The following is a 16,289-nucleotide window of genomic DNA, read 5'->3' as shown; positions in this document are numbered from 1 at the left end:
TTTATAAAACTAGTAAAATTATATATTAGTCTCTTGTTAATAAGAAATAAATTTCTATCAGAGTTAGAATATATTATATACAGGAACATAAGTGTAAAATTAAACAGTAGAGCACATCTAAACAGACTGTGCATTGTACGTGAGATACTATTTATTCAAAATAAAACATTCTAAGACAAATCTTGAGACACTCAACTCTTTTAGACAATATGAAAAAAAAAACCTTTTCTGTCTTGTTCAGTGATGAGCCCCAGTACTTAGTACAGTGTGTGGCACATAGTAGGTATTCAATATATAGTTGTGGAATGAAAAACCAGAATCAGGCAAATCTGTTGTATTATAATTTAACAGCATCTTAAGTTTTTAGTTTAAAAACTACATAGTTATTTAAAAATTATTTTATTTCTTTTCTGTTTGTTAGATTGGTTCAAATTAGTCGAATAGTTCTAGTTAAGTATGATATATTTTGGGTTGCAAATCTAATTTACCTGAGGGAATTTAGATATACCTAATCTGTAAATTACCCTGCAGCATCCACATATACCAAAGCACTGAGCAATAATCTGCGTAATACCATGTACTTTCTTACATGCAAATCAAGGGCAAATGTGATAAAATTATAAACCCAAAGACAATCTTGATTTCAGGCACTATATATAAATTTCTATAAGGTATTATCTTCTTTTGAACATGTTCTTTTGCAATCAGTTTATGATATCATAACCTAATAACTGTTTACTGAGTGACATACTTTTTGCTATGAATGGCATGAAAATATTTTATATACACTATTTCTACTGCTCATATCTACCTGCTGAGTAGGTATTATTATCGCTAATTTATAGATGTTGAAATGAAGGTTAAATGTCTTACACAAAGTCACACAGCTAGTGCTGTACCCAGGACTGAGCTTCAATTTGTCTGCCTACAAACCTGATTCTTTTCCACATACCATATCACACTGCTAATTAATGCCATGAACTTTTTCCTATGCCAATGTTATTCTAATTAGAATTTTACCACACAGATTATCCACCCATCCAACAAAACACACACAAAAATAAAAACTTTCATACTCTTCAATTTTTTGGCGAAGAGCCTCACAATCTTCTCTATAAATCTGTATCTTGGGTCGGTAGACATACTGACTTAACATCAGGTCTTCTGGAGTAGGTGGTGTGTTTACAGTAAACTGGAAAAAAAAAGAAAATCAGTCCCTCAAAACCGGTAGCCTGAAGACAAAACCATGTTTAAGAACTGTTTGAAGTTTCAGAGTGCTTATTTTAAAGTTCTACAAAGAAAAATTTGATTATTCTATGAAATCGATACACCCAGTAAGCTACTAGTTGGAATCCGAATACAAGTCTCTGACATAAAAGTCCATTTCCTACAGACGGTTAGTGGATGTTCCACTCACACGCGATTGAATAGTGGTTTGAAAATGGCTATGTGCTGTTTTAAGAAAATCAATACCTAAAAATTCAATCAGGAATCCTTTCATTAAAAGAAAGAAAAAAGATACCAGTTTCCTAGATTAATTTTTTCTACTCCCATTCTCTAGCCCTGATCCTTACTTCTATCCCAGTTTGAATTCAAATTTTTCTGGCATGTGTAAAATAAGGTAGTAAAAATTTGGTTAAAAAAATTATTTTAATCTCTGGACATGTCTTTTATTGTCTTTTCAAAGTACCAGTTTTTGGATTTGCTATTCTTTCTACTAATTTTTGTTTCCTGTCTCATTAGCTTTACCATTTACTTATATTAATTCTGGCTTCTTGCCTTTTTAATGGATTTTATTATTGATTTTCCAGTTTCTTTTTTTTTTTAAAGATTTTATTTATTTATTTGACAGAGAGAGAGACAGCAAGAGAGGGAACACAAGCAGGGGAGTGGGAGAGGGAGAAGCAGGCCTTCCGTTGAGCAGGGAGCCTGGTGTGGGGCTCAATCCCAGGACTCTTGGATCATGACCTGAGCCGAAGGCAGATGCTTAACTGACTGAGCCACCCAGGAGCCCCTCACTTTCCAATTTCTTAAAGTGAGCATTAAAAATTCTTTTATTTTTAGATTCTCTTCTATAATAACAATGTTATCTAAGGCTTTTAATTTTCTATAATAGCAATGTTATCTAAGGCTTTTAATTTCCTACAAAGTATAATTTTTGCTGTATGTCCCATATGTTTGGTATTAAATATTCTCCTTTGCTCTCTTAACAGTCTTGATTTCCTCTCTGAGCTCAGAGTTATCTACAAGTGTATTTTTCAATTTCCAAGAAGCTAAGAATGTTATAGTCCTTTTATTAGTTCTAATTTTATTGGATTAAGATCAAATGATGTTGTCCATAAAATCTCCATTTTTTTCTACTTGTTAATATTTTCTTTGTGGCCTAGGGCATAACTAATTTTTGTAAATGTTCGACAGACTTAAGAGAAAAACATATTCCTATTAAGTGACACAAATTTTTCTTTTTTTTTTTTTTAAAAGATTTCATTTATTTATTTGACAGAGAGAGACACAGCGAGAGGGGGAACACAAGCAGGGGGAGTGGGAGAGGGAGAAGCAGGCTTCCCGCAGAGTGGGGATCCCAATGCGGGGCTCGATCCCAGGACCTTGGGATCATGACCTGAGCTGAAGGCAGACGCTTAACGACTGAGCCACCCAGGCGCCCCCAAATTTTTCTTCTTTTAAAATGAGTTTGTTGATTGTACAATTCAAATATTGTATAATCTAACACAATTTTGATTTTGAAAAATGTTTATTAAAAACTTTTGCTATATTTGGATTTTTATATAGTGGGGAAAAAGCATATGCTCAGGAAAAGGTATCAAAGACAAAATACATGAAAAGGAATGAGAAAAAAATAGAATTTCACCTTATCAAAGTCTATGATATTACAAAAAAAAAAATCAATTTTTTTTTTTGTTTTTAAGTAGGCTCCATGCTGTAGCCCCAATGCAGAGCTTGAACTCATAACCCTGAGATCAAGACCTGAGCTGAGATCAAGAGTCAGACATTAACTGAATGAACCACCCAGGTGCCCCTCAAAAAAATAATTTTTAAGCTAACCACAATGTACCTACTATAGAAAAACTTTCTGCAAGAAAATATTCTTCCTTAGATTCTTTTTCTATTTTTGAATAAACAATGGTTTTGATGCACTTTAATAATAAACAAGTATAATACATTTTAACTGAGAATTATTTTGCCAAGAAACTGCACATACTTTGGCTGGGAGATTGCTCTGTCGGGGTTTCTGTATCAAAATGTGGACTTGAAGAAGTATAAAGAACTCCTTTATTGTAATTTTCCCATCTTTGAGTTTCTAAGGAAGGAAAAAAAGTTTGCACAATATTCAAGGTGAGCTCATTTTGACTATAACCACCCCATTTTGTTTCTAAATAGCTTATAGTATTTTGCATATATTTGTGGAAATATCCAAATATTTGTAAGCTATACACGAACAGATTTTATCTAAAATTATTTCTTAAGGTTATTCAGTGACAACAGAATTAAGAACAAACAACAAAACACAGGTCTTTTAATTGTGATTTCTACCCCATATGATCAATCACCATGCTGGGTCCTTAACAAAAAAATCTAATTTTCTGTATAGTTGAATATTTCATAATTTTTAAAAAAAATTTAAAAAGTGAAAACAAAGCAGGCAATATAGTTGCATTAGAAATGAGAAATAGTTTAACATACCTCCTTCAAGCTCTCTTCACAAATAGTGTCTCTGAGAAACTGTGATTCCATTTGACTATTGTGCTGTGCTAAATGTAAAGCAAATTCAGGTGATAAAAAAGTCAAAATTAAATTGTAAGCTTAATTTTAACTATCATTCAGATTTATGTGTTGTTCATGCTCTTAAAGCTATCCACTAGGATCTTTTTGGGAAAAGAGTCATTTACAGGGCAAAGTATATTACCGTTTTAAGATCCCATCTAATTATTTCTCTACTAATTATAAGTTTTTTTTTTTTTAAGATTTTATTTGACATAGATTGAGAGAGAGAGAGAGCGCACAAACAGGGGAAGTGGCAGGCAGAGGGAGAAGCAGGCTCCCGGGCAAGGGGGGAGCCCGATGTGGGACGCAATCCCAGGACCCTGGGATCATGACCTGGGCCAAAGGCAGACACTTAACTGACTGAGCTACCCGTGCGCCCCTAATGACAAGCTTATTTAAGGAAATTACCCTTTATGGTCTACCACTTCTCAATTTATAAAAATAATTAAGCATTAAAAATAAACTAAAATTATTTTACTTATCAACTATGTATAACTCCCAAAAAGATTAAATAAATTTCAAATATCTCCTGAATTGAAATACATTTATTATTAGTCAAGTAAGCAGATGACTTCTATTATTTAGTCTTCATGAAGAGCTTACTGCTGAAGTCCAGGGAGGTCCCATCGGCCTTGATTGAATCAAGAGAACTGCTGCAACTAGATGGTGTTCTGCTCAGGCTTTTTATCAAAACACTGTTAGTATTTTTATCTATATCCCCGTCAGCAGGATGATCAAAAATCTGAAATTATCAATTAGGGAACATCATCAGCCTCAAGTTATGACTCTGTATACTTACAATAACTGTTGAACACTAACAAATACTACTTCATAACATAAAATTTATCTACAATTATATGAAATATCTTAGTAACAAACTGGAATAAGTAACAAGCAACTTATTAGGCCTTTAGAGTTCAAAGTAATTTTATTTTAATTTTTTTAAAAGTTTATTTTTCTTAGTAATCTCTGCACCCAACGTGGGGCTCAAACTCACAACCCTGAGATCAAGAGTCGCATGCTCCTCTGACTGAGCCAAACAGGTGCCCCTAAAGTTCAAAGGAATTTTATTTAAGAATATACAGAAATCAGTTTGCGCATTATACTGTATAAGCAAATTTTTTCTAATGTGTCTAGGTTAAAGCCAGATCCTATGAGCTGCCAAACGTTGACCTATTCAATTATTCAACTACTAGTCACCAGGGTCAGGGCTACCACACTGAAATAAAACAGCATAGAATATTGGCTATTCATAGTGACTCTGGCTAGAACAACAAAGAAACTCATTTCCAGGTTTTAGTACTTCTTTCCCCAGGTGACTAAGACTCCTTTGGCTGATGTCAAATAAGTGATATGGTCTTGCTTTTACCATTTTAACCATTTGACTTTAATCCTTAAATGCCATTTTCATCTACCTACTTACATTATGTTTTTGAGGACAATATATCCTTTGTCTAAATGTTAGAATGTAATCTCCATGAGAACAGATTTTTTTCTGTAAATTCCTGGTGATGTATTCCCAGCACCTAAGCAGTACTCAGGACACAGGAGACACTCAATATCTACTGAACAAAATACTAATTTTCATATAATCCGTTCAGTTATAAGTTTTCTATCACTGATACTACATTCTCAAAGCTTCACAGATGAACCATTTCCTCAGGACCTCATATTATAGAACTACTGAAATATTTTTCTAAGCTTACTCACATATTAGTTTAAATTTTGTTTTCTATGAACCTCTGATACTTTTTAATTTTTTTTAAAGATTTTATTTATTTATTTGACAGAGAGACATAGCAAGAGAGGGAACACAAGCAGGGGGAGTGGGAGAGAGAGAAGCAGGCTCCCCGCAGAGCAGGGAGCCTGATGCGAGGCTTGATCCCAGGACCCTGGGATCATGACCCAAGTTGAAGGCAGACGCTTAACGACTGAGCCACCCAGGTGCCCTTGATACTTTTTTTTTTTTTTAAGATTTTATTTATTTTTGAGAGAGAGAACACAAGCAGTAGGGAGAGGTAGAGGGAGAAGGAGAAGCAGGGCTCGATCCTGGGATCATGACCTGAGCTGAAGGCAGCCTCTTAACTGACTGAGCCACCTAGGCGCCCCCCTCTGATACTTTCTAATCTTTATTTCTCTACCTACAAAACTCAGTTTGAGTGACAGATTTTATTCTCTCCAAGTTATCCAAATGAGTGTTCCCTCAACTTTTAAAATCTATAACCTCTTTCATAAACTCAAATTCTCACTTCTTCACTTTGAGATACTGGGCTTGACCTAGGCATTCTCTCATCCACTAAAGAGGCATTCTACATATCCTCATTAGCCAAGAAAATTCAGGCAAGCTTTTTTTTAATGCAGTTTGCATTACAAAAAGGCTTTTTTGTTATGCAGATATTTAGACCGAATTTAAGACTAAATATTCAGATATTTAGACTAAATTTAACGTTTCAAACTACATATACCCTGCCTAGAGATTCTCCTAATGCAAAACCACAATGACAAATTACACAATTACATTAATTTTTGTACCACTTCCCATTTCACTTTTTGTGATTGTCACTTCAAATTGTTTTTAAGTCTAGCTGTTAGTCAAATAATTCCTTAACATTCTAAATAGGAATATTTCTCCAGCCCTATAACTGGAAATAATCAACTCCTGCTCATCCAAGACTAAAATTAAAACTCAATACTCATAACTTAAAAAACACATTCCTTAGTTCAAGACAGAGCTTACCTCCTGATCTTGTGCAGTATCATTAAACCTAATCTCACTTTTCCTGATTTTCTTCTCATTCTGAGTATCCTCTTCATCTTGTACCCAGGTTCTTTTTTGGCTACTGCAGGTTTCTCTTATTTTATTTTCAGATGGTGAAATCTCTTTTTGATATGTCTTAATCAAAGCCTTTTCCTCAGATTCTATGATAATAGAATCTGAGGAATTAATCTCACCAGGATATACAGGAAGGTTTTCCTCATTTATATATTGAGATGGACTTAAGGTCAGTTTAGTTGCAACAAATTCAATGCTTGACTCCTTACTGAAGACTGGTTGAGCTTCTAAATGGTTTAAATCAGTGGTATCTGCTTGAATCTGCTTCAGGTCATTAATACCAGTGACACTACAATTTCTCTTGTTTGGCAACCTGGGCAAAAATATTCCCAAAGAACATCTCCTCACTTTATCTTTTACAACCGTCAGGAGTGGTACAGAATTAGTTTCAGCTTCATTATGAGAAATTTTACTTTCTTCAGCTCTCTCCTCTTCAACACTGCTGGGCACTGTGTTAATATTATGTATTTCTGTAGCTTGCACTATACCCCTATGATTATGTGCCTTATTGACTAATGCAAATAATTGTTTTGGAGAAGGTGGTATATGAGGAGTTTGGAAATCTAAAAATTCTTCAAGTTTCCCATTCAAATTACTCAGATTTGATCTGACACTACTAAAACTTGCAGTGTTAGATGCAATTGCAGGATCTGATGCTTCTCTAGAATTAGCATGAGTTTGAATAACTTGCTTAGCCAAGTCTGAATTACTGTGGAAATCTGTATTACATTTAGCTGTCTGAGTATTTTTTCTTGGCTCCTTTGTACAGGCTATAGTAAACTGTTTGTCATTACTGAGCATTTTGGACTCATTTTCACATGTGGGTACAGAAGAATTTCCTATAGCAATATTTAAATTCTTATTTCTAGCATTTGATGATACAGTTTCATCTTTATTCACAATTATCTGTCCTTGTTGAGGTAATGGAGGTAGCTGGCTGGAGAGATGAAGCTGAGAAGTAACACAAACATCATCAACAAAGGTCATCTTTAAATTATGTTCTGCCTTATCAACAAAGTCCTCCATTTGACCCTCTGGGAGCTTAAAAGATACTTGCTTTGAATTAGGTTTAGTTATCTCCCCCAGATCTTGACTATATAATAAAGTTTGATTAGCTATTAAATTTGGGGGCTCCATAATCAGATCTTGATCTTTGAGCACTGCTGTAACACAGTCTGACTGTCCTTTGGTATTGGTTTGAATTACTTTTTCCTTTTCTAACAAAGAACAAGAAGCAGAGAGAGGCAGTCCCTCAGACTTCAAGTAATACTCATTGGCTAAGTTGTTTACATAAATAAGATCATTTTGCACTGGACAGTTACTGACTTTCTCATCTTTATCACCTAAGGACATGACATTCCCCTCCAAATTATCAAAACAGGAAATAGCATTTGGTAAACAGGAATAATTATCACTGGATCCACACACAGCAATTGCATGACTATTTGTAAAACCCATGTTTCTTCTATCTGTACTATTTAACTGACAGCTTCCAATTTTTGTTTTTTCCTGTGTATAGGCCCGGTCTACAACTTTCCCCATGACCTCTTCATCTACAGTGCTATTGAATTTGATAACTTCTAACTCACTTTGACCCCTAGACAATATATTAGTAGGAACAGAGGGTATCACATGATGCTTTTGCTTAGTGTAAAGAACAATTTTGTTTTCTACAACCAGTGCTTGTTTTTCAATGACTTCTTGAATAGAGCTACCATCATTATGAAAAGAAAGACCCAAAATTTTTCCATTAGCTATTCCAGATTTAGGGCACTCTTTAAGAATTTTCTCTGTGTCTTGACAATCAATGAAAACAGTATGGGACTTGGTGACTTCCAGATTATCATGATTATCTACAAACATTACAGTTTTGTCTATTGGCCTAGTAGTTATTTTATCTGGTGAGACAGTTTTACATTCTAAGGCAGTTGTGTGACTTCTAGTCATCTCCATGTCATCTTGCCCATATGTATACAAGACAGTTTTAGAAGTTCCTGCCAAAGGCACCAAATGGGAATCCTCACTATCTTCCAGGGCAGTTTTGTTGTTTATTTCCACTGTATAGCTCTGGGTGATATCCATATCATTTTTATCATTTTTGGAAAATGCAGCAGTCTTGTCATTTTTGAGTCTAAGGCTTTTCCTTCTCTGACTTTTGCCTAATATAGTTTCATTCAGAAATTCTGGTTTTTGTACATCTTCATCATTTTTCCAAAAGGTTGACTTAGACACTTCCATGTTATCACCAGCTATAAATCCTGCAGCTTTCTCTACAGGACCATTGTTAGACCATCCCCTCAGTAGTGTTAGCTCGTTGACTTTTGCTGAATGGTCACTTTCACCATTCTCTGGAAAGGAAACATTCTCCTCAGCAGAAGCAGGTGTCAGTTTTGGCTTTTCTAGGCTTTTCCTTTTATATAGTTCAAAGTCAAGTCTGTCCGTAAGCACAGTCCTCTCCTTTGCTTGGTAGTCAATGAAAACAGTATGGGACTCTGTCATTTCCAGTTCATTGTAATTATCTACAAACATTACAGTTTTGTCCATAGGCCTAGTGATTATTTTATCTGGTGAGACAGTTTTACAGTCTAAGGCAGTTGTGTGACTTTTAGTGACCTCCATGTCATCTTGCCCACACGTATACAAAACAGTCTTAGAAGTTCCTGCCAAATGGGAATCTTGTTCATGTAATAAAGCTTTATGATTTATTTCCACTGTATAACTCTTGGTGATATCCATATCATTCTCATTATCTTCTGAAAATACAATAGTCTTATCAATTTTTTGTCTGCCAACACTTTTCCTTCCACAAATTTTGACATCTTGCTTTTCATTCAGAAATCCAAGTTTTTGTATGCTTTTGTCTTCTAACACATCTATGTTATCATTAGAAATAAATGCTCCAGTTTTTTCTGTAGGAGTTTTATTACATTTTTCAACTTTTACAGTTATCTGTCTGTCTACTGTTGTTAGCTGGCTGCTAGTATTTTCTAAATTAGTCTTACCCAATTCTTGTACTTCAGAAGGACCAAATCCAATGACAACAGTGTGACTCTTAGTTAGATCCATATTTTGTTCCTCCTCTGAACAAATAATTGTTTTGTTATGGGAACAGCCAGGTGTGGGATTGCCTACACTTTTCCTCAGTGGTTCAGGCAGTTTAGAATTCTGGCCTGATACAGATTTCACTGTGTAACTGTTAACAGCAGTATTATGATTTTTCACGGTAGACTGTCCTTCTAATGAAAACAGTGACTCTGTGGTAGGAAACAAACATGGCTCACATGAAACTGTATTTCTATTATTTCCCAGTGCTATTTGTTTCCTAAGATTTCCACCAGAGTACACTATACTATGGCTCAGTGCTATGTCTTGATTAATATCAGCTGACTGAGGAGAATCTTTATCAAGATAGGGTGCAGTCTTTAAAACTTGATCTTTTTCTTTGCCCCACATGTCAGTTGGAATGTTTTTAGATTTTATGTCTGGCTGCTGGGCTGGTTCAATATGACTTTTGGTCATTTCTTCCCATTCATCTGAAGGGCTTTTGCTGTGAGAGTGAAATTTACTGGTATTCTCAAATATTAGATTGTAAGATGCAAGAGGAGCTTGACTTTGTAAGTTAGTTGTGTGACTTTTAGTCAAATCCATATCTTCACCTGTGAAGATTTCAGTCTTTTTGTCAGTCAATGAAATAGATAAAGAATTTGCCAGGCTCTGCTGTAATCTTCCCTTAGATACATGAGGAACTAAGCTACAATTTATATTCATTTCCCCATCCTCTGACATGGTTATGAGATTTTGGAGCATCATTTCTTTTTCAGATATTGGTGTGTCTGCTCTCTGTGTATTTGTCTGATCTTGTTTAAAAATCTGATTATCTATTGCAACTGTATGACTCCTGGTAATGTCCATGCTATCCTCTCCTGAATAAATAGTTTTCTCTGTGAGAAGAGAGATGGCATCTAGATTGGGATACATTTTAGAATAATTACTATCATTCTTCAGCAAATTCTTCTCTTCTCTCATAACTGAGAGACACTTGGTCAGTTCCATGGCATCATTACTACTAGAATACAAAAATGTCTTATAATTTTGAGTAGCTGGGCTGGAACATATAGATTCTGGGATTATGGCCAATGTTCTGGCATCTTGGTTAGAAGTCTGTGTGCCTGTGTGAGTTTCTGTCCCGGTAATATGACTTTTGGTAATATGTATTTCACCATTAGGGTTTAAAGAAGGGTCTTGAAAAGCAGCATTTGGTTTATTCTTAAAGATTGTCTTCCTTCCTGGAGCTTTAGTTCCATAATCTGTCATAATCTCCATCATGACATTCTGGGTTTGATTTTCTGTATTAGATAAATTATCTGATGAGGGTAAATTCTGTATAGTGTGATTAGTTGTCAAGTCCATAAAATCATTGCCATAAATTGTAATATCATCACCTTTAAATTCCCTTAAGCTGGCCTCACTGGATGTGGGAACCAAAGTCTGAATATTGGCTGTATGACACTGGGTGAAATTCATCCCATCATCTTGTTCTCTAAAGATTCCAGTCATATTATTACTATTTTCATCTACCCTAAGAGATACATGCATTTGATGTACAGAAGAGGCCCTGTTTGATTCTTTGGGATGAATAGATATCTCGAAATTTTCTTTATCAGGTCCTGTTAGAGAGGCATTAGATTTTCCCATTTTCAATCTTTTTATGAAGTCATTAAAATTTATTTTCTTTTCTGAAGAAGTGCTTTGATCCATGGAAAAATTTAATTCTTTTTTCATTCCTGAATCCTTAGTATGGAGCTTTAAGTTAGCCAGAAATGATGTGGTATCTATCTTAGTGGACTTTTCACTTTTAGGACAATCTAAAAGGCCTTTGGTAATCATTATGGTATGACTTGTTGTTAGGTCCATCTGGTTTTCATCTGAAAAGATGACTGTTTGGTCATTTGCATGTTTCCTTTCATGGTTGTGTTCTGTAATTGAAATCTATAATAAAAGCAAAATATAGGAGATCAGATCAAATGCAAACTTTTAAAAAAGGTATTTTATAATATGTACCATATATAGAGTACTATATAAATAATCCTCAACGATGGCTTCATGATACACTGGTTTGTTTGAATCAGTGGTGTGGTATGTAGCATGTAATTTGTTATTACATTTTTTTTCAAAGTCTGTAAATGCTTTTAGTGTTTTTCGACAAATAAAACTTCAAGGTTAATTATACACCAACTAGAATGACTAAAAAATGAAAAAGACTGACAATATCAAATGTAACTATAAGGAAAATTCTAATTACTATATTAGATAGGTCATTCTCATTCTAAGTAAAAAAGACAGAATGGGCTAAGAGTCTGATGGCTAATTTATAGTACACTCTACTCTTGGAAGTTGGGTTCTCTTTGAATCTTACTGCAATGGTTTTATTTGTAAGGAAACAGTCTAACTCCTTGCTACTCAAAGTATGGTCTGTGAACTAGTGTACTAGTATCATCAGGAGATTGTTAGAAGTATAGAATCTCAGGGCCTGCCACAGATATACTGAAAAAGAATCTATATTTTAACAAAATCCTGCATATGCCCATTATAGTTTGAGAAGTCCTGATATAATTATTTCCCTATTATTTAACCTGGCCATGATTGAACTGTCCTTAGGTTAACTGAAAAGGTAGGAAGTTTTCCAGTCTACGCTGGTCTACTTTAGTAAGTAATCCCTAAATCATGCCATTACCATTAATTTTTTTTGTGTGTTAACTACAAGGGAGAATAAAATAAAAGGCATGTCCATGAACTCATACCTCTCTCTGTTGCATCTGGGTCTGAATGGGAGCACAAAGCAATGTGTTCATCCCTATTGAGAAAGATGAAAAAACTACAGTCAATAGCGAAAAAATGTATCACCAAGAGCCTGATTTTTCTTTCCTTAGGTTCTTCATCATTTATGAGAATTTACTGAAGTTTATCAGTTACTAAGCCCTTCATAAGGACTTAGGTATTAAATTTCATTAAGACTTCTAACTGTCCCTTGGTGCTCAGTGGGTTAAGTCTTCAACTCTTGATTTCGGCCCAGGTCCTGATCTCAGGGTCTTGAGATTGAGCCCCACATTGGGCTCCGCACACTATGGGGAGTCTTCTTCTCTCCCTCTCCCTCTGCCCTTCACCCCATGTGCTCTCTCTCTCTCTTAAATAAATATTTTATTTAAAAAAAAAGATTTTATTTGAGAGAAAGCATGAGTGAAGGGAAGGGCAGAGGGAGAGGGAGAAGCAGTGCCTGTTGAGCATGGAGCCTGATGTGGGGCTCGATCCCAGGACCCTGAGACCATGACCTGAGCCGAAGTGAGACACTTAACCAACTGAGCCACCCAGGCGCCCCTAAATAAATCTTAAAAAAAACAAAACAAAACTTGTAATTGTCCCATTTTAGGGACAGAGAGATCTGTGATTATTGTATTCTCTACGTGCCTGAAATATTTTCAGAATATGGTTTTATTTATTTATTTATTTATTTTAAAGATTTTATTTATTTGACAGAGAGAGAGACAGTGAAAGAGGGAACACAAGCAGGGGAAGTGGGAGAGGGAGAAGCAGGCTTCCCGCTGAGCAGGGATCCCGATGCAGGGCTCGATCCCAGGACCCTGGGATCATGACCTGAGCTGAAAGCAGACACTTAATGACTGAGCCACCCAGGCGCCCGTAGAATGTGGTGATTTTAAAGGTGGAAAGTTTGGACTACTTTTTTCCCCTTTAATTCTTTATTTTTATTCCCTGTCTAGTAGAGGTTACATGGTAAAGAGTACCAATTCATGAGACTGAAATGTTAGAATAAGATTTTGAAGCCTCTCTTATTCTATGTTAAGGAATCTAGATGTTACCATGATAAGATGTGCATTTTATAAAAATAACTCCAGAGAAGGAGAAAAAAGTAGATTTAAGAGAAGATGAACCAATGGGGAGCTGCTGTAATAGTGCAGATACAAACAGGATGAGAATTTCTGTTTGGGTAAGAGAAAATGAGAATGGAAATAAAGGATTAGACTCAGGACACTTCAGAATTGAAATATAAAGATTAGATGGACTTTGGAAATAAGGAAGGGATTGAAGATGCTGTAATAAAACAGGAAATACATTTTTATAATACTTAAGTTTAAAGGCAAATCTCTAGAACATTTTTTAAAAGTTTTTATTTAAATTCTGGTTAACATACAGTGTAATATTCGTTTCACATGTACAATACAGCAATTCAACACTTCCATACAACACCCAGTGCTCATCACAAAAATCTTTGAAACATTTTAAAGACTTTATGGCAACCTTGATTGAATATGAAGTGATTATAGGCTTTTTGTTAAAAATCATACTTGGGTGCCTGCGTGGCTCAGTTGGTTAAGCGACTGCCTTCGGCTTAGGTCATGATCCTGGAGTCCCAGGATCGAGTCCCGCATCGGGCTCCCTGCTTAGCAGGGAGTCTGCTTCTCCCTCTGACCTTCCTCCCTCTCATGCTCTCTCTCTACCATTCTCTCTCTCTCTCAATAAATAAAAATCTTAAAAAAAAATCTTACTTATATATCAAGCTTTCATCCACTTATCCAACAAATATTTACTCAGAACTTATTATGTGCCCCAAAACTCAACTACCTACTAAGGCACAAAGAACAGACAAAATTTCTGGACTCAGAGTTCCCAGTTTAATTAAGGAGCCAGAAGGAAATACCTAAAATACAATATGATAAATTCTACAAAAGAATGAGAAATAAAAGGGGTATTATACCATTACAGGACAGAGTGACTCCTTGGTTTTGTCAGAAAAGGCTCCATTTAAGCCAGTACAACTTGATGTGTGGTGCCAGTCTGTGAACTGTTTGTTACCAACTCATGACGAAATAAGGAGCTTGCAGCCAATGTAAATCATGTGATATTTCTTTCATCAAGAAAGCTTTGCTAAGAAAAAAATGTCAGCTAACTAAACAGTAGTTTACTGCCATAGTTGATTTACATTCTAGTGCAAGTTCCGTTTATGTCATGGATTATTAACAGTTTGTGGACTAGCTACTTTGTTTTTGATTTTATTTTTAAATAATCTCTACACCCAATGTGGAGCTCAAACTCACAACCCTGAGATCAAGAGTTGCATGTTCCACCGACTGAGCCAGCCAGGCACCCTGGACTGGCTACACTGAATAGCACTGAAGTTAACCTAAGTGAAAAACTAAGTTAGGTGAAAAATGAGAAGACTAATAGGCAACTTGGAGTAGGAAGGGCACTTCAGAGAGAAGAAACAAATGGATACACAGAAAAAAAAGTCAACATGGGGATCTATTAATACTTCTTCACTGGGCTAGAGCATATCTATAAAGGGCAAGAGATAAGGTGGGAGAAGTCAAGCCAAATTTTAAAGACCCTTCAAACTCTATGCCAGAGAATGTGGGTTTTATCCTGTAAGCAAAAAAGTGTCATTGAACAATTTTAAGTTGGGAGGTAATATCAGATTTAGAAATATGTAGAATGGATTATAGGGATAAGAAACTAAATACAATAGCCCATGAAAGAACAATGAATAATGAAGATTTGAACTCAAACAGTAGCAGAAGGAACAGAGAGGAGGTAAAAGATTTGCAAGATATTTAAGAGAAAGAATAGAGGTGAAGAAAAATGGATATAGAGAATGAGGAAAAAGTTCAAAAATGACTCAATTTCTGACTTGAGTAAATGAGTGAGTGGGAATCCAAAATAGAGAAAACAAGTGGAACAGCAGGTTTGGCAGAAATAATAGCAAATTTGTGAAATTTCATATTGAAGATTTTGTATAAAGAACAGAGCTCTTCACATTTTTTTCCAAAGTTCTTTTACACATTACTCTGTCCGAAATTTGGCTGAAGAGAAAGTTATGTGGTAAGAAAAGTATTCTGGTCATACTCACCAGTAATCTCACAGTAGTTATCTTCTGGATTCTTATTCCTAAAAATTAAAAAGTATTTTAAAAATCTATACCCCAAACAATGATCGAGAATCCTAACATTTGAAAGAGTAGGGAAGGTCAAAGGTTTTCATAGGGTGACTGTCAGAAAAATATAATGACATCTTTAAAAAGACTCATCTAACTCGGGCAGAAAAAAATTACAAGGCAGTCAAAGGAAACTTTTCAGATTGGTCTTAAGGCTTTGTTAATTTCAAGGGTACTATAAAAATATGCTTAATACATGCTGTTGTGTTTTTTTTAAAGAACCTACAAAGCAACTCATTATCTAGAGATTTAGTCTTAAAAAAAAGCAAATAAAACAATCCAAATGTCCATTAACAGGGAGCTGACTAAATGCTGATGCAAACATACAAGAAATTATGAAAGATTGAGGTATATCTATATGTAACAACATGGAAAGTGTTATAAGACATATTATTAAGTGTTCTCATTTTTGTCTTGTTAAAAACAAAAACTAAAGATAAACATGCACTTGGATATACATTTAAGTTCCCGCAAAGACATCTAAAATTATCAGGTCACCGGAGTGGCTCAGTCAGTTAAGCATCTGACTCTTGATCTCAGCTCAGGTCTTGATCTCAGGGTTGTTGAGTTCAAGCCCCATGCTGGGCTCCACACACAGCAGTGGTTAACTGTGAGGAGCCTAAACTTAGAGAATTTTCTGAATCAGTATATAAAAAGAATCTTTTTTTT

The 16,289-nt window shown here is 35.2% G+C and overlaps 2 protein-coding genes across 4 annotated transcripts in view; both read right to left on the bottom strand.

The window, feature by feature from the left end:
• The window catches only part of KNL1 (kinetochore scaffold 1), a 60,260-nt gene that overhangs the window by 16,163 nt on the left and 27,808 nt on the right, over positions 1-16,289 (bottom strand). For all 3 annotated transcript variants that reach the window (XM_025884254.2, XM_073876806.1, XM_025884255.2), the window contains exons 8-14: positions 15,537-15,574; positions 12,418-12,470; positions 6,521-11,605; positions 4,387-4,525; positions 3,703-3,770; positions 3,221-3,319; positions 1,077-1,192 (exon numbers count right to left, since the gene is read on the bottom strand). In XM_025884254.2, the coding sequence (XP_025740039.1) occupies positions 1,077-1,192; positions 3,221-3,319; positions 3,703-3,770; positions 4,387-4,525; positions 6,521-11,605; positions 12,418-12,470; positions 15,537-15,574 (5,598 nt within the window). The remainder of the gene's footprint in view (positions 1-1,076; positions 1,193-3,220; positions 3,320-3,702; positions 3,771-4,386; positions 4,526-6,520; positions 11,606-12,417; positions 12,471-15,536; positions 15,575-16,289) is intronic.
• Positions 14,120-16,289, bottom strand: part of IVD (isovaleryl-CoA dehydrogenase) — a 192,643-nt gene continuing 190,473 nt past the window's right edge. Inside the window, exon 13 of the transcript XR_012373597.1 lies at positions 14,120-14,138. The gene's annotated coding sequence lies outside the window, so the exon portion shown is untranslated. The remainder of the gene's footprint in view (positions 14,139-16,289) is intronic.

The sequence above is a fragment of the Callorhinus ursinus genome, unplaced genomic scaffold (assembly GCF_003265705.2).
Source record: "Callorhinus ursinus isolate GAN/ISIS: 27379988/994484 unplaced genomic scaffold, GSC_fseal_2.0 scaffold25, whole genome shotgun sequence".
NCBI classification, from domain to species: domain Eukaryota; kingdom Metazoa; phylum Chordata; class Mammalia; order Carnivora; family Otariidae; genus Callorhinus; species Callorhinus ursinus.
This window is presented reverse-complemented; position numbering and strand designations above follow the sequence as displayed.